General features: G+C 43.0%; 1 protein-coding gene across 4 annotated transcripts in view; it reads left to right on the forward strand.

Moving 5' to 3' along the window:
• Positions 1 to 4862, forward strand: part of adarb1b (adenosine deaminase RNA specific B1b) — a 105916-nt gene extending 101054 nt beyond the window's left edge. For all 4 annotated transcript variants that reach the window (XM_062533752.1, XM_062533753.1, XM_062533754.1 and 1 more), the window contains 2 exons: positions 535 to 713; positions 928 to 4862. In XM_062533752.1, the coding sequence (XP_062389736.1) occupies positions 535 to 713; positions 928 to 1104 (356 nt within the window). In that variant the 3' untranslated portion in view covers positions 1105 to 4862. The remainder of the gene's footprint in view (positions 1 to 534; positions 714 to 927) is intronic.
• The last annotated feature ends 13908 nt before the right edge of the window (positions 4863 to 18770 follow it).

Here is an 18770-nt window from a genome sequence, read left to right on the forward strand (position 1 = left end):
GATCCCTGCTCTTTCTCAGCTTTAGGTAAAGGGATAATGTGGAGTGCAATTAACCTTTTCCGCTTTAGAGGTTTTTAGTGGGGCTTACATGGCCACTTACCACCCTGCCTCCTAAATCATAATCCCCAGAGCTAATGGCTCTCAGCCCTAATGTGCTCCTGCATGCTGCGGCGATGGGCCACTCCAGACGCCAAACTTTTAAAGCCCTCCTCACTACTTGAGTTATCTAAGCATGATTTACGGAGCCAATTTTCTTTTCACTTACTCGAGGCCATCTACTGGCCTCTGCCTCTGCCTGGTGCAATGTGCGATTTCAACTTATCACTGTCACAATTAGGCACTCAAGCAATTTTCCAAATGGTTCTTGCATATTTATTTACTTGTTCTTTCATTTATCCCAAAATGTCAGAAAAATGATCAGTGGATTTGTTGTGAGAGAAGAGGATTCAGAGCTGGGTTCTGGTAGTGGCTCAGCCTCTGAGTGTGTGTGTGGTTCATAAGCAGGAGCTGAGTTTGTGTTCTCCCCCTTGTTAGGCATCAGTAATGCTGAGGCTCGGCAACCAGGGAAGGCCCCCAACTTCAGCGTGAACTGGACAGTGGGGGACCAGGCCTTAGAGGTGATCAACGCCACCACGGGCAAGGATGACATGGGCCGACCCTCTCGCCTTTGCAAACATGCCCTCTACAGTCGCTGGATGAGGCTCTACAATAAGGTACAGTGGTAGCAGCAATACACTTCAAACCCAAGACTAGGAAAATGGCTTGTAGGAAAATGTTTCTTAGACAATAGACAAAGAAAATGTCTTCGATACATTGTCCCAAGCAATTCATAGACATAACACTCATGAAATGGAATGGAAATAGCTATTATTGTGTACACCTCTGCCATGTTTCGGAAGTCTCACTAAATCCCTGTCCTACTTCCAGCTGCTGGCGACGCTACGGATCAAAGTGTCCAAGCCCAGCTCGTACCACGACGCTAAGCAGGCAGTAGAGGAGTACCACGCAGCCAAGCAGGCGCTCATCAAAGCCTTCCACAAAGCGGGTCTGGGGGCCTGGGTGAAAAAGCCCATAGAACAGGACCAGTTCTCCCTCAACTCCTGAAGTGGAGCGCGGGCTTCATCAGGGGAGCGGGGAAGAGACCTGAACGCAACCAGCTGTCGAGACTTTTGCTTGATCTGTGTCTACGTTTGTGTGCGCGAGTGCGTGTGACTACTTGTGTGTACGTGTCCCACCCGACCACGACCAACCGTCCGTATCACTTCTCACTCTTCGCACCGGTGATGTCGTCATCTAACCCCCTACCCACCCTTTTTTATTTTTAAATCTATGATGTCGGTCGATTTTTATTTAAAAGAACAGATGATTTAGGTTTTAAATGAATGACTTTCAACAGGGAGTTTCACTCATGTACAACTGGAATTTATGGCCCTGCCTTGGGCAACAATGTTTCTGTGTTTATTGTTTTGTTTTGTTGTTTTATACTTTGAGATGTTCATATTGTGAAACAAACGGTAAAAAGACAGAAAAAAACACAACAGGACGAGTATCCGATACTTCAGAAACTACCAAGAAACACACTGGTGCCAACCATGTGCCCATCACAACAACTGGGTCTGCTCGGACCCATGGCTGTGGGCAGCTGAGGCTGTGCTTATTGGTGTTGAGTCCATGTTCCAGCCTTCTCAAGTCACATCAGGTTCACAATGAAGACAAACAGGAAAAAAAACAACCTCATTATGTCGACTCCGCATACTGCTGTCACCTGGGTAATTTTCTATGCTTACAGATTTCAGAGAATTTCTTATGGCATGTTTTCTTTTTTTACAGAACAAAAAAAGATCCCTTCTGTGCTATCCTCTCTCCCTTCTTTAATGGTTTCCTTACAGCTGATCTGATGTAGCATACCTTTGAGATCTGGTGAACACTTCTACTGTTGTCTATGTGATTTGTTCATTTGCATTCATTTAATGTTAAGTGGGAGAGGTTATAGGGAAACTCAGAAATCAATTCTTCCCTTTAAAACCACTCGGTCTAAAACCGTTGGAAAATAATCACAGTGACTACATTTCTCATGATTATTTGACTTTTAATGGTTAATATACTGAAGAGGTGACTAAAAGTGTTGCGATCTGGTGTAATCGTCACTGTGTCAAAACAGATGCAACTGAAGTGAATTGCTCTCATTTTAGAAAACAAAGGAAAGTAGGAAAAAAGTTACACCGTGCTTTCAGCTCCAAAAATGTCAGATGCATGTTTCTTGTATTGTGGAGCAGCTTTTTTTCTTTGTAAGGCATTGCTCACTCTCTTACCCGGGAGGTTTACTTATAGCATCATGTAAATGGACGAAAATGTCTAGATTAAAAACACAGCAAGTGTCTAGTTTTGTTGACACAAAGCTATGAACTTACTTTAAGATGCACGACACCTTGTTTTCTTTTTTGTTTTAATAAGAGGTCTCCCTTAAATAGCCACCCCTGCTAACATATTGTGTGTATTTTCCTACGTTGTAGACATTTGTTTGTCATTTAACACGTGGCAAGCTTGAGAACAGGGCATTCTGGTGTGTGGAGAAGGCAGTCCCTTCTCAGATGAATGTGTGAGTTTGTAAGTGATGCATGTTTCTTGTTGACTAAAGCCATCTCTTTGCATGGGAGAAGTTTTAAGATTAGGGTGGGATTCGGGAAAGGGGAGGGAGGGAGTTATTTAATTTTAACAACAAAAAAAAAACTATGGCTTGCTTTTGAAGATTTTCCTTTTAAAGGATTTTAATGCCAGCATTCTTCTGCACAGGCAGGCTCATCTCCATGTCCTCTGTTGTGTTTATCTGAGCATTGCGCTGGGAAGAACAGGTGCACAGCCACTTGTGAATCCATCTCCATCCATCCGTCATACTCCCAGTGTGCTAATCTCTTAACATCCAAATGATCACGGATGCCACTGGGGGATGATATTTTACCATCAATGTTTCCTTTAACATACTTTCTTATCTTACTGAGGAAAAGTGAGGTGGATATGACTTGATATTTTGGTACAAAACTGCAGTAGACCCCAGCAGTATGTTGCAGCAAGAATGGTCTGAGCCATGCCCTGTCTTGATCATGTGTATGTGTATGTGCACGTGTGTGTGTGTGTGTGTGTGTGTGTGTGTGAGTCCATCTGGGTGCACCTGCTGCTGAGCCCAATAGACTCTCTGTAGAGACGTCATGGCAACATGACTTTGGAGATTGCTGTTGAATCTTCACCAAAGATGATGTCATTATTTTTCCATGCAGGGAGAGTGCTTTGTCTTTGTGTGCAAAAGGAAATGAGAGTGTTATTTTTTAAGATCATGGGTAACCGATGTAATGATTGATAGGTTTGTATTACAGTATGTTGTCATTGACATTTTTTTGTATGTGCATTCACATGTAGGCTTTTAATTTGTACAAATTAACTCCATTCAATTCCAGCTTGAAGGTGGAATCTGTTGTTCTGTTGCTTCAATATTTCTGAACCTGTCAATTTACACTTGTAAATATTGTGAGCCTAGCTGAAACTGTCTTGATGAATATTCTGCATACATTGTAATCAGTGGTACAGTAGAAAACCAGGCTTCCCGTGAGATCATCATGACCCTGGACATTTCCAACTCTCAATCAGTTTGTTTTAATCACCTCTTGGGTGAAGAAACCTGCTGTCATTTGAACCTCTTCATTTATCCACATTTTGTTTAGATTTGGGTTTTTTCTAAACACCTCTAAATGGCCTGCTTTCCCAAAGAGAGGACGTGCTCTCCATGAAGTAGCGCAGCATACTGTTTAACTGCCACATCCCACTGGTGATGGCTGCCAGAGGCCGTGCCCTTGTGCGTGTGACCCCTGCGGGGGCCCGGCCCTGTGTGGCCACGTGCTGCGCTGCGCTGCGGGCCCGGTGATGGATGAGCGTGCTGGGCTGCAGCGTGGCTCCGAGGGCCTGGAGCTTTTTTTCCTGGAGGGCGGGAACAGGGTGGCTTGACCTGGCCTTCCTCCCGTCCAGCTCCACTCCGTCCTGAGATGATGAAGGATGATGGGGGGGACGAGGTCACCCCACAAAACCAGTCCAGACACGCAGCTCCGCAAACGTCCAAGAGCACTGCGCTCCCTCCTTTACAAATGTTCTACTCCCCGTTGTGAAGCCATTTTTAGAGCAGCTTCTTGTTGTATTTTTGTGCTTTTGTTTTGGTTCTGTTTTTAATGCTCTCCACCCATTACCTTTGCTCATTCCATATGAACAGATGATCGTCAGTGAGCTACATTTCCAATGCTCGCTTGCTTCCATCATTTTCTTTGACTGCACAAGATGTCAATGGATGATGTCATGACTACAGACCACGTGCTATGTGGCGTGGGACTTGTAAAACAGAGTTATTTTATTATTATTTCTTCTGGTGCCGAGCTACTTTCCAGCCAAGAGTCCAGACTTCTGTCTTAGTGATCTTGTCCTGGTCCCGCCAGTCCTTCTGACCATGTTGTAATTTAGTAACTGTACTGTGGGACGTGGTCATGATCTAGCTTCACCGCTGGGTCAACACTCTCTCTCTCCAACTCTTTCTCTCTCCTTCTCCCTCTCGCTCTCCCACCTCTTTCTCTCTCTCTCTCTATCTCTCTCTCTCCATTCCCCGTATCTCAAAGTCAGTCCTTTCCCCCACTCTTTCTCCCCCCCTCTCTCTCTTTCTCTTGGTCCTCTGTAATGTTCACAAAATTGGCCACCTGCATGATCTCCCACACTGAAGCTGCACCCAGCATGACGACATACTTTTAAAGGACTTGTATGTAGAAAATGGGAAAATAGATCTATATATATACAAATGAACAAAAAGAAATAAATGAGATCTTAGTTTATGTTTGTATATTTGTGTCATTATTTCTTTGATGTGTACAAGAGAGAACCCCTGTGAATATGATACAGCTTTCATGTTTCAACACAAAGGTATGTGTATATCCCACACACTGGTTGTTCTGTCAACAATTGCTTTGTAAGATTCAGATATATTGTCATTAAAGTACAAAGACAACGAAATGCAGTTTGTGTCTAACCAGAAATGCAAAAAAAAAACCCAGAATAGTGCAATGTGATGTACAAAGTGTGGACAGGATAGTGCAGTGTAGACCGTAGCCTATATTGTGGGTTGACAAAAGGTCGTTTACAGCGATGAAATGAAATGAATGTGCAGTGTATCAGCATTAACCTTATAAGAGCAGACTATGAATAATAGAATGACCAACAGCATTTTGTTGTCTAACTGCGTTTTGCTATCTTGGCAGTTATACTCTGCACAATGACAATAACGTTGAATCTAATCTAAATACAATATGTTATAAGAGAAACAGAATAAATATGGATATTCAGACATTAAAATCCATATAGACCGATATGTGCAGTGGGGTAACAGTACCAATATAGTACAGAAACCGAGTAAGAATGAGTGTATGTGCAGAATGAAGAGCAGTAGAATATGGCTTTGTTGCCAATTGTCTGGGGAATGTTGATGGGCAGAAGTCTGCACAATGTCCTCCTTGCAGTTCTTTGGGGGGCGGGGCGGTGACTGTCTCAGGGAAGAAGCTTCCTCTGTGGTTGGGGTTAGAACAGTTGTGTGTGTGCTAGCTTTAGACTTCCTGAAGTCCACAATTGGCTCTTTGGTCCTCTTGGTGTTGAGAGCCAGGTTGTTGTCAGTGCACCACAATGTTACTGTAGGTGCTGGACCTCCTCCCTGTCGGCCCTCTCATCATTGTTGCTGATGAGACCAATCACCGTAGAGTCATCTGCAAACTTGACAATGGTGTCAGAGCCATGTACAGGTGTGCAGTTGTAGGTAAAGGAGATGGCTCTGCACACACCCCTGTGGTACGCCAGCGTTCAGAATAATGGTTGAGGAAGTGTGGTTATCTAACCTACCAGACAGGTCTGTTGGTTATGAAGCACATTACAGAACTGCTTTATTTTCTCATTAGGACATGCAGGAGTGCTGTATGTGGAGACAGAAAAAGCATGTTCCAGTATGCAAATTTGTACTAATAACCACCTCCGGGACTGCTGCTAAGTCTGCACCCAGTGGAGGATACTAGCCGGTATCAATAGTTCAGCTTCTCTGCAGAGGTGCAACTCTGAAATGAAACTCATCCCAGAGATGCTTATTCATCACAAGCGCGGCGCTCCCCAGTCCCCTGCCACATCCTCCCCCAGCTCATTCCCTCTTGTTAGCGCTGGAGCGCCCAGTGCTCTGCTCCTCCCAGTGTGCAGTGCAGTGAAGCTCTGATGCAGCAGTATACAAGAGCAGCATCAGAGGAGTGGTGAGTCACTAGCGCCCTTCCTCTGTCGGGGCTCTTCTGTCAGAAACTGTACCTCCACAGAGGCAGTGTAGCCTTAGCCTACTGCCACTTTTCCCTCCTGGGACTTTGCCATACAGTAGAAATGGACATGTTGACAGATGTGTATACAGTATGCGCTTCCCCGAGCCTTGTGGAACATGGGCTAATGGTGCCACCCCAGTGACTTGTGTTTCCCAGGCTCCTGATTCAGTTGTGTGGGAGTGCTTGTAGCCCAGATCAATAATGCATTAATGCTGTGGTGTGTCTGAGCCTGTGGATCTCCCACAGTCAGACTCCCTCTCCTCCCTCTAATGCCAGCGGAGGCTGCCTCCCTTAAGCATGTGATGTTCCACTCCATGTGTTGATGATGCATAATTTAGATCCTCCCTTCTTTTTCACGCTCTCTCTCTCCCCTCTCTCTTTCCCTTTGCCCCTTTCTCCTTTCCCCTCCCACCATCTTCCCTCTTTCCCCTTCATCATGACTAGAGAGGGAATTATTCACAGAGCCCTCAGAGGACCGCAGAGAGAGGGAGAGAGAGAGGGAGAGAGGAGTGCTCTGGAGAAGCGAGTGGGTGGGAGAAGTTTCACAGTGCCACAGAGAGGAGCAGAACTTTTCAGCTCATCAGTGGAAGGCAGCATTGCCGCCTGTCTCCAGCCCTCTCCCTCCGCACCACACCACACTGCTCCACCGCCATCTCACTGCCTCCTCTACCTCCACCATGACACACATTATTTAATACAAACACACACACACTTACAGTGTGTCTGTCTACAGCATCCTGATTCACTTAGCTATTCATATTTAAGCCCAACTGTAATAAAAAATGCATCTTTGACTGGAGATTGATCCAAAGTTTTGGAGCACTCACTTCCATATTAACTTGTAATGAGTAACGACTCCAGTACTAATAATTCAAACTTTCTTGGCCACATCACATTTTTATTTTAGGAGCTCTGCCCGTGCCACAGCATGGAGAAGTTCTGAACTCCAGCATGATGTATGTCGATTGAGACAGGGCTGAATATGCCGTCTCAAGCAACTGCTCCAGCCAATTAGCGTAATGATAATGGGCCAAGTCACGGGGCATGATGGCATTTCATATGGGCTACTCAGCACCACCCACCCCGCGCCTCCTGTCTGCTCCGGCACCAGCGTGGCTGCTGATGGGAGCATGTCTGCCATGTTTGGTCCCTGGAGGGTGGCTGTGTGACTCGTCTCAGTCATTACGCTGATCTGGAGCAGGAGGCGCTGCTGGCAGATCCTTGGGCAGATGGGCAGAGGAGGAAGGCTAGGAGGCTGCTCCTCTACTCAACTCTCATCAGCTCCATGCCCCATCAGTGGAGGCAGGTGAGACGGCAGCACATCCGGAGACAAATCCCCAGAGACAGTGCGCAGACACACAGGGAACAGGGGGTTTGTATTGCGTAGTATTTTATTCCCATCGCTCCTTTGGGTTTTCCTTCTCTGTAACTCCAGACTTAATGCAAATATCTTCCTTAGACTCTTTAATCTAGAACCTCTTTTTACTGCAGTTTCAAACTGAAATGGGCTACAGGAGCCACAGTGGGTGTATTGAACAGCATTGCAATCACTTCCCTTTCAGGTTGAGTGTGCTCTGAGGAGCAGCACTGCCCTCAGCTCCCCTCTGGGTCCCGCGGCTATGAGAGGCCAGTGGTGGCTCCCCGTCCTCGTCCATCATGCCTGTGACAGGAGCAGCTCCATGCTGACTCAGGGCTGCTAAATAGCGCAGGACTCTGGCCATGGCGTCTCTCCATGGGACCTGTGGCCTTGGCACCTTCACTAACTCTCCAGACCAATGAAGCAGTAATCTACCAAAGACATCCCACCATGACTGGGCATATTTCTGCTTCATTCGGGCTAACTCAGTGGAGATGCCCTCCTTGCTACCTAAAACTTGGTAAGCAAAAGAAGAAACGAGCAAAGATAGGGATGGTACTGAATTAGTAATTCATGGTTTACTAAATGTTTGTTTGTTCATAATACGTTTTGGAAGTGTTTTCACAGATGACTTTTACATCACACCAAATACCAGTTTCTGAGCTGCAAGAGAAGCTGAAGTACCCAGAATGCCCCATGATTTTCTCCTTGGGCATACACCTGTTAAAATCCACTAACTAATGAAAATGTATAAGTTTGTAACTGAAAATGGATTCAAGGATGGATTTATTTGATGGAAACTCCAAAATAACAGTCTACTGTATGTGACCGTAGGAGAGAGAAAACAATGCAGTTTATTGCACAATCAGCAGCATGTACTGTATAAACATGGCTTGAGCTGAGTAGCTGAGGATGAGGTGTAAAGCTTGATAACTTGTACCATGGCTACATACAATATTCTATCATTCTACTGATGGACTATTTAATGGCATATTAGTGTAGGTGATCTGTGTCAAAGAAATGTGACCTACAGAACCTCCAGGCAGACTCTCCTGTACCTTAAGTGCTCATATTCACATTGTTATGCGCACCAACTATTCTATGCACAAAATACCACTGCATTTATACTGATTTGAAGGGAGGTTACAATGGGAATACAGTGTTGGAAATACTTGCCTGATTTGTTCAAGATGTCAGTCCACTTCACTGTATTCATCTTGCTACACTGACCACATCAGAGCTAAACTTGTAATACTAGGTCTCCATTACAGTTCATTACAGCCTTTAGGCTTCCTTTAATGACCTCAAGTCACTCACCAAATTGTTTCATGTGTTATTGAGCTAAATTGCAAGTGGATGTTTTGATCCTTGAGATGAACATGTTTACTCATACTGTAATTCATTTCTTTCCATTAGATCTTCACAAATTCCCAGACAGATATATACATTTCAAATTGTATAATTCAATTGTTCAATTGTATTTCACATCAAATTTTGAAAAAACCTTTTTTAGATTGTTTTATATTTCTATGCTATGGTTTTCTCTCATTACAGTTCAAGATCTGTTTTTATTTTTGTACTGGCATTGATTCACAGATAGCACCTCTTTGATGTAACCTGTAATCTCTGCTGTTCAAGTTTAAACTCAAATCTAGTTTCTTCCAAACCAAGAGCATTACCACACTAAGCCCTTTCTCAGAATAGTATTATGAGTTGACGCTTCTCTTTGAGTTACTCTTTGAAACAAAGAAAGTCGGGCTCTGTGGAAACCCATCCGTGAAGTGCGCCTGACCAGTTGCAGTAGCGGTGTGTGAGCAGGTGAGCAGGGCTCTCTGCCCCTGAAAGACATCATAAATCATCAAATTCCATCCCGCGGGACAATGGAATCTGCACTCATTCAAGGCCCAGATTTCCATTTCAATTTTCTGCTCAATGGAGTTGATGTATGTGGTGAATCGCCCTGTGAGCCCCCACCTCCCTCACTTCTCCTTTTTCCTCGCTTGTCTTTTTTTCCCACTTCCCCCCACCCCTTCTCCATTCCACTCTCATTCTCCAATATTTATTACCCCTGAAATCCTCTCGACCTTGTCTCTCCCTGCCCATGTAGACCACACACCTGCTGTCACTAGGAAACGCTCCCAATCGTCTGTGTTTATCAGGGATGAAACAAGGCCAGTGATGGTCCAGATGTGCTTTCACAACTTCAAGTTAAATAGAGGAAATTGGAAAAAGCTTTCAGTAGCAGTATTTAGGTGATATCTTGGGATTGTTGATGGCATAGCCTACTCATTTACCAATGTGAATTAGTGTGTTTGTAAAGGTGAACCCTGAAGCCTTGTAAATACATGATACAGTGCACAATTAAAGATCCAGAACCCAGTGATTTGGAGTAATAACCATTCTTCCCTAACTAGCTTTCTCCCCAACCCACCTGCTCCACTGTCTCAGATCACAGCCTTGAGCCTTGTAGCCTGACTGGAAATTAAATTCCGTGTCTTTAAACAAGACGTCTCCGTTGGAGTCCATTAGATTAGCCGTGCTCTTGATAACAGGCCTCCGCCATGTCAGAATGAGACACCTCTTACGCATTTACCTCACAATAGCATTTACTTAACGTCTGGCAAGTTAATTGGCTGTGTGCTCTGCTTGCAGGGCCCTGTGCATATTGATCTGTTGTAATTGTGTGGAAGGTGAGAAATAGTGTCAGACAACAGCGGAAGAGCTCTCCGGAGGTTGGAGGTTGGAGGCTTGGAGGAAAGGGTGGTGGTGGGGGTGGGCATTGTTGAGGGAACGGATAACATTTATCTTGGCGCTCAGGCCTGCATCGGGAGTGGCTGACGAGGATTCTCTGAAGCTGACAGAATAATTAAAAAAACATCGACCCTCTCTCTATTCATGAGACAGTGGGGAGGAGGCGGAAGGTAGGCAGAAAAAGAAAGAGCTGTTTTGCATTTTGACCTTCCTGTTTCAATGGCACAGCTGCCCCCTGTTCCTCAGGACCAGGCGCTGGCTGCAGGGACACATCAAACCCCACGGCTTGGCGTAGGTATGGTAAGGGACACTGGCAGGAGAGAGAGAGAGATTAATGACACATTACCCATTCATTTCTTCATTATGAACGGCTTCCTCTGAGCAGGACTTATTTGAATATCTAAATTGTCGCCATGGAGCGGGAATGACAGGTTCTGCCCTGGTGTCCTTGTCTAAAATCTCACTAAGGCAAGAGTGAAACTTTTAAGATCCCTGACTCGCTAGCACCTTTCTGTTTTTCTCTGTCCTGTCAAGTAAGGAAAATACAACCAACGCTGTGTAAAATGTCAATAAAACCATAATGTGATCTGCACATCATATAAACCCACATTTAATAGCAAAAATAATCTACTGTATCAAATGTTAAAATGTCAAATTATACCATCTCTCAATGCAAATCAAACCAGCTATCAGGCTAACTGAAATAAAATCATGCCAAATCTCTATGGTGAAGGGTGGGGCTATTTTAATTCCGAAGGCCAAGAGAACTTTATGAAATAGGCCTAACTGGACTTATATATATATACAGTATATATATATATGCCCTCTCCGCCCTCTGTTTTTTTTTTGAGGAATAATATTTATTTACTGATGATACATGATTCGTCCACAAGGACAATTGGTGTCCTTACAGGTTGGATTTTTCCATGCATTTTTTACATTTAGATCAGTTTCCAAAAGATTATATTTTATTCTTCTTTGTAGCCAACTTTAGGGGTGTCTTAACTTATGCACAGCACAATACATACTCATTTTGAAGCTACACGTCTCAAAAACGTTAAGACAGGGACAAGAAAGACTGGAAAAAGAGGGAATATTTCATGACTAACAAGATTAACTGGCACCATGATTGGGTATAAAAAGAGTGAGAGGCAGAGTCTTTCAGAAGTATAGATGCACAGTTCTTCATCACTCATCCATAGCACATAATATTCAGAGAAATCTTTGTTCTACAGGACAGGGCTGAAAAGCAATATTGGATGGTTGCAATCTTCGGGTCTCAGATGGCACTGCATGAGAAACAGACCTGTTTCTGTTATGAGACTGCATGGGCTGAGAAAAAAAAATCCGATAACCGTTTTCTAGGGACATAGTCTGTAACTCCATGTACAAAATGTTGGTATCTTACATTTTCAGACTTTATACTGTACAGTATGATAAATGAAATGACATCACCTTACCTTATACTGTGTCCGTGTGTCCGCATTGGGAAATGCTTCTTGTATGTTTCTGACGTGTCAGAGCATGCTGCTTACTGATTAAAAAATATTTCATCCTCTCAGCTACAAGTAGCCTTTATTGGAATATATTGGAATATATAGTCCTGTTGTATTTCATTTGCATGCACGTTATGCATTCTTTAACTGCTGATTTAATGAAATTGACATATGGGCCTTTTGGTTTGTCTGAAATCGTCACTGAGAGTGAGAGCCCCTAATTTGAAGACATCATACACTATTTCTGTGTGTATGCACCCTAGAGGGGCTCATCTCTTGGATTTGATTCATGGTCTAAAACAACAAACCACTCTGTGTTCCAGAACACCAAGGCTGCTCACAAATAGGCTCATCTGGCACATGAGAGAAATGGCTTAAGAGTCGGCCTTCGGAGAAAATAGCACACTGAACGTGAACTATATGAATGCCTGAAGCAATTGGTCAAATAAGACTTCTGAAAGTGAAAGACTGTTTTTCATGGCAGAGTCACTTATGACACACAAGAGCAGGCCTGTTGGAGGATTCCATGAGTACTTTCAATTTGTTGCATTAAACATGATTCAAAAGAAATACTGACTGTTACTGAGCCTGCAGTTGAACTCAAAATTGAAATCAGAAAAAAAACATATCATAGTGGTGGCTCCTATTATGTGTCATATGGAAATGTGGATATTTGTTGTTCAAGATTACTTTTACTGTTTCCAATTTTCTCCATGACTCCCCATGACTCCTGTTGTATGTCATTTGAATGCATGTTATGCATTCTTTAACCTCAGATCTAATTAAATTCACATTTGAACCTTTTGGTCATGTCTGGACCAACAGAGTGAATAGCATTGGCCAAGACATCCTGGAAATAGTAGATCTTAGTGGACTTGATGGTTTATTCTACTGCTGCTGTCACTACTGTGTAGCTGCTCATCGGAGCCTTAACCAGTCGTAGAGTGCTCATTTACACGAACAGTAGAGCGATGACCGCTGCGCCTCAGCCCATTTCACTCATTGACCTCATGCTGCTTGGATCTTGTGCAAATGAAACCACGGCCAGGCACAGGGTTCATTGTGCAGGGTATTAGTCTGCCCCTTGCTTAAATCTTAACACTGTCTTTAGGCATCCTATAGGCGACTGTGTAACATTTAAGCTTGTGCAAACTGTTTCCTCACCATCAACTGTGAGCTGTTGAGTTGGAGGGTTTCCTTCGCCATCTAGTGGTCAAAAGACAACAGGGGGAATGGGATACTGTGAAGCAGCTCTGCTAACACAAAGGTTATCGTGCTACAGCCGAGCCATAGATACATACTACATATAGAAACAAAAAGTCATCCAGGTTATCTGTTGGTACACCTGTCCACATGCTTTCTTTCTCCTTTTCTTGTTTTCTTTTCTTTTCTTTAGTTTTCTTGAGTTTTCTTTTCTTTTCTTGAGTCTTGAGTCTGTGGAACTTCAGGTAATATCATCAACTCCATTATGTTCTATGTAGATTTACAACAGCACTAGTAATGGCATTTTTGATACCACAGATAAATGAAGACCCAGTCAGACCAATGGTAGGAAAAATCAGGAACAGAGTTTTATTTACATTGATGTGCATTAAGGGAGAGACAGCATGAGTGCCTCTCAACATCTCTCCTCGATCCTCCAGGCTCGATCCCACTGATCTATAACACTGGATAGACTATCCCAATGTTGCCGCCCCATCATTCTTTATGTAGATCAGTGAGGACGAGGATCGAGGAAGGAAGGGAGGGTGTATAAAAGACCAAATGAGAGGCACCCCATGACTTCACCCTAAAGATCCATCAGCTGCTCTAACTAGACAAGGAAATAGTTAGGGTATAAGTACTCAACAGCAAAGGATAGATAGTCATACAGTAACAGAGACATCCAGTCTACCCTAATCAATGGCTGTTGACGCGAAACAGACATGAATATCAACAATATCAAGTGCTATCAACTCTGACGTCTTCCATGTTTAGGAACAATAAAGATATCATAAAGGGTTACAATGCAAGAGCGTACTTTTAGTGTCAAAGTGACCTACTAGTGAGACATGCAGAACTTTAAACCACATATTGAAATATTGGACATAATGCTCTATTCAACTTTCTCTCACCAGTGTTAGTGACCCTACCGGCCTCTGCCTGCCTTTCTGTCTTTCTCTGGGTTCCATGGCGGAGTCAGGTCACAGGTGCTGCTGATCAGTTGATTGGGGCACCTGTACTACAAAAGAGGACCTGGCTGGAGTTCGGGGGTTCCCTCTCTCTCCATCCTAATATGCATCGCTTTTGTCTCTCGTTGGGGATTCTGCACATACTCTGATTGACACAACACTATTTCTTACCATCTCACATTTATTCTGACTGCACCTCATGTTTTCATACATATTTACTTAAATAAACAGATTTTTGGTGACGCTTTATCCATGTGTGGTCTCCCTTATGTTCAATCACCACAAACGAGCCTGGTGTTTGTAACAGGCACCACTAATCTTAAAAAATCCAAGCGATTCAAAGGGTCTCTCCACTTCAGAGGCAAGTATCTTATCCTTGGCATGCATATATAAAGAGAGACAAAACAGAGAGACATGTGTATTCACACTTCCCATTACCTTAGAACAAAAAGATTGACAAGCAAGGAAACTGGATTAGCTGTTTCTTACATTATAAATCATGTAAAAAAACATTTTTTTAAAAATCATAGAATCATACAAATATGAAATACTAAATGATTAAGGATTTTCTAAACTACTGTAGCATTCTATACAGCAATGCTGATATCCTGGATACAACTGAATTAAAATGCTTATGGAAAACGACACACTCAAGTCTCTTCCATACCCCCACAAATTGTTCCTTTAGAATAGGCACAGCTGGAGGTGCACCTTGCCTCTCTCTGCAGGGTCTGTCGTCATCATTAACCGAGCACTCACAGGATGCGCCAAAGTGGCCTTCATCACACCTTAAGAGCTGGGCCTGGGGTTTAGTCTGTGGTGCTGAGCTGTTCATTCTTCTTAACTCTCTCAGACATGGGGCCCACAGTTAAATGACAATCAAAATCAGTCAATGTGCAACCACCACTTTGTAACATAGGACCTTTTATTTTATTTTAAAAAGGGTCTTATGCTCCCCGCTTTTCCCACAAAGGGTACTATATGTTCCCTGGTATGTATTGCGACCGGGGAACATACAGTAGGACCCTTTGGGAGAAAACCGGGAACCTGGTTTCCATGACTGACCTGACTCTTCCTCATTTCTTGGACCCTGAGGTAGCATTTTCCTTGGAGGTTATCACTATATGTGATGCTGAGTCCTGGCACAGGCAAGTGGGCCAACACCAATGAGGTCTTAAGATACTGAGGAGAGGGAAAACAGAGTCTGATCAGATTTAGTATCAGCTAAATGCATGCTAAGTAAAGTAAAGGCAGTAAAGAAAACACTAGTTTCTAGTCTAGGCCTCTGCAACATTCCTGATAGTTACAGTATGTCTGTTTATTCTGTAGATTTTTTTTTTATGTGGATGTGACATTAGTTCCTCTGTGGAATTCAACCATGAGCAATCAGTGTGTAAGAAATGTACTGACCTGAAAGTGATCTCCAAAAACGGACGAGTCTGGGTCCAAAAAGTCCACCCATGTACTTTCTTTCGGCAGTTTAGAAGCTAGCTCCTGAAACCAAAAACAAAATCTTATCATTTCTGATTTATCTATATAAACAAATAACAAATGTTGTGAAGTATTATATACTGACTTAACGAATAATATAAAAAAAAAACCCTATCTTGAACAGAAAAAAATTACTTGAATGTTGTTTTCCAACAGGACTTTTCGTAACTCAAATATTGATGGAGGTGTCTGTTTGAAGAGAGTAGCCTACAAAACACTCAACTAGGCTCAGGCCTACCCATTAATTAGCTATTGACCATTTAATGCTAGCAAGTTAGAAGAGAAGCGATAAACACTACACAAACATGCCATTGTGGTGTTGATGAGGCTGTTGTTCATCTGACATATGCTGCTGTTGATTGTTTCTGTGTTACCGTTCCTATTTCTGGTGAAAGCTCATAATTGGAATCAGTCGCGTATACAACAACGCGTTCATTCTGATTCTGTCCCCAATGAATCACATCCTACAAAAAAAAGAGTCCCCAGTCCTTCTTTGCATTAGCATACAAGACACATAAGCATCACTTTTCATTCTTAGTGAGGACTCTGGCCTTAGCCTGCAGAGGACCACCTGCATCAGAGTGTGTAACCCCCCTTCAATACGCCATGGGTGGTACAGGCTGTATGGATTGTGTGGGGAGTGAGTGACAACTGCGGTTCGCACACTTGGCCACTCTCCTCACATTTTTCTGTTGTTTGACGGTGACAAAGGTATTACCAAACAAGCCATAACCTGTTTGAGTGAAACCATCAAGCCTGACCTTCAGCACAATGTAAAATGAGTTCATTTCATTTATAAAATCATACTTCATGCTACCGAATACACAAATACACCAAGTAATCTTACACTGATAAAAATGACTTGCCAAGGTAAAATGGAATGTAGGCTATGTAGTAAGGGAGTTATCTGCTGTATGTAGGCTATGTAGTAAGGGAGATATCTGCTGTATGTAGGCTATGTAGTAAGGGAGAGATCTGCTGTATGTAGGCTATGTAGTAAGGGAGATATCTGCTGTATGTAGGCTATGTAGTAAGGGAGAGATCTGCTGTATGTAGGCTATGTAGTAAGGGAGATATCTGCTGTATGTAGGCTATGTAGTAAGGGAGATTTAAAAGTAATTTTCTCTCTGTTGAGTAGGGAACCCTTGACCTCTTGTGCATGCCATTTTTCCCGTTCAAAAAATACATGGAATTGATTATGTTGCAAGGTTGCCTATAATGATTCAAATGTATGAGGAAAATGGAAAGGTGGCCTATATCTGGTGTATCTCCAATAATGTTAGCTCTATATTCCAGGTTATTGGGTTCTGGTAAATGTAAATATTCTGAGCAAAACAGTGTAATGTGTTAGCCCAAGTTTTCTCACCTGGTATGTATTTTTAGTTTTTCATTTGTTCGCCTCATGCCTCCAACAGCTTTTTCTGCAAGATTGTTTTGCCCTCTTTCCTTTGCCTTTGTTGTCTGCACTGAAGGACGTAAGAACATAAACATCCACTCGCTTCTGTTTTCTTTGCGGCTTCACCTGTGTGCTTTCCCTGAAATGGAACAGAGTGACAGTAAAGAGATGCCCAACTTTCTCTCTAAATCCTTCATGGCTGTGAAGCCTCATTTGCACACTGCACAAACACAATAGGGTCTTCTGCATGAATGTCCGTTTGACACCACATCCCTGGACTGATGAATAGCTCAAGCTAAAGAGAATGATCATTATAAAATGTGATGTATGCATTCATCTTCATGAGGCCCATAGATGCCCTTGGCTTCATCTGTGTTATGTGTCTGAGGAGAGGATGCTTGTCAACAGATGTTATGCGTGCTCAGAACTGACCAGGCCTCAGGTCCAGTTTGATCCTCTGTGGGTTCAGCTTCTCCCCCTCCTCAGCCACTGTGTGCTGACTCTCTGGGTCTCTGGAGATTTATGATCTTCAAAATACTGCCAAACAAACAGAAATATGCCTTTCATTTAGTTAACATACCTTGGGCAAATGCAAACATTTCAAACAGCTTGTGCAATCTGTCGTGTGAGCAACTCTTTCAAAGGTAAAGGAGCAGCAACTTTTAATCACCTTTACAGTCATCCAGGTCAATGCTATGTAGGAGTGTGGTTTGGGTCAGAGCATCCCACGAAAATATGAGTACTGTACTCACAGTAAGAACTGTAAGTCTTTACAGCACGGCATTGACAAAATTATATTTTTTTCGACCAAATCACCAAAATGCTGTCTTTGCTATCCTGTCTTACTGGTGTTCATTCAGCCTTACTGTCTTGTTGATCCTCCTCACCTTGTATTTGCACCAGGCACAGTCAGGGCCCAATGAGATGCAAGTCTCACCGTGGCCCTTTCAGCATTGGAGCATTCCTGTCCAAACGCTTTGATAAAATGTACAAAACAACATGTTATGTGAATTTACATAATATGGCACACGTCAATATGCGACAGTCAGTGAACTGGTAAAATAACATGTTTGCACTCCTTGCACAATGCAGGTTACTCACAGTACTGTGAACCTAGAAGAGAGAATCCCAAAAGCAGGTGGACAGTAGAAATGGGGATGAACCCTTGTGAGCAATGACCCCTGTCTTCGGGTCAAACAGGCTTAAAGATCTCAATGATTTCTTTCTCTCAGAAAAAAACAAAGCATTTTGAAATATTGGGATAAATTATTTTGCATTTAAAAGTACATTTGCGGCTTGCGGGTGAGTGAGGTGAATCCGCAAATCTCACCACAATGCTGTCTGACAGATCCTCTGGTTGTTGCTTCTCAATGTGTTTGTTCTGTTCTCTTCTGCCTTAGCCTATGTAGCCTAGAGATTGGATCAAGTCTGACCTGCCTTGTGTATGCTAGCTAGGCTACTTGCAAGTCCATTGGCCCCTTATGAGAAAACAAAATAGATTGGTTGGTTAGCATTGTCCAAATCAAGTGTTAGGCTATAGCCTTGATAATACAGTAGGCCTAGGCCTGAATAGCCTACATGAATTTGATCATGTAATTTATTTAACTTAGGCTACATTGCATGTTGTTCCTGGAAGTTAACCTTGTTATGAACAAAGTTGCAATGTGTAACTTAATTATTAGGCTATGCATTAACATGTCACAACATTAAATTATTTTCTAGGCATATGTCTTGAAT

Source organism: Sardina pilchardus, chromosome 4 (assembly GCF_963854185.1).
Source record: "Sardina pilchardus chromosome 4, fSarPil1.1, whole genome shotgun sequence".
Taxonomy (NCBI): domain Eukaryota; kingdom Metazoa; phylum Chordata; class Actinopteri; order Clupeiformes; family Clupeidae; genus Sardina; species Sardina pilchardus.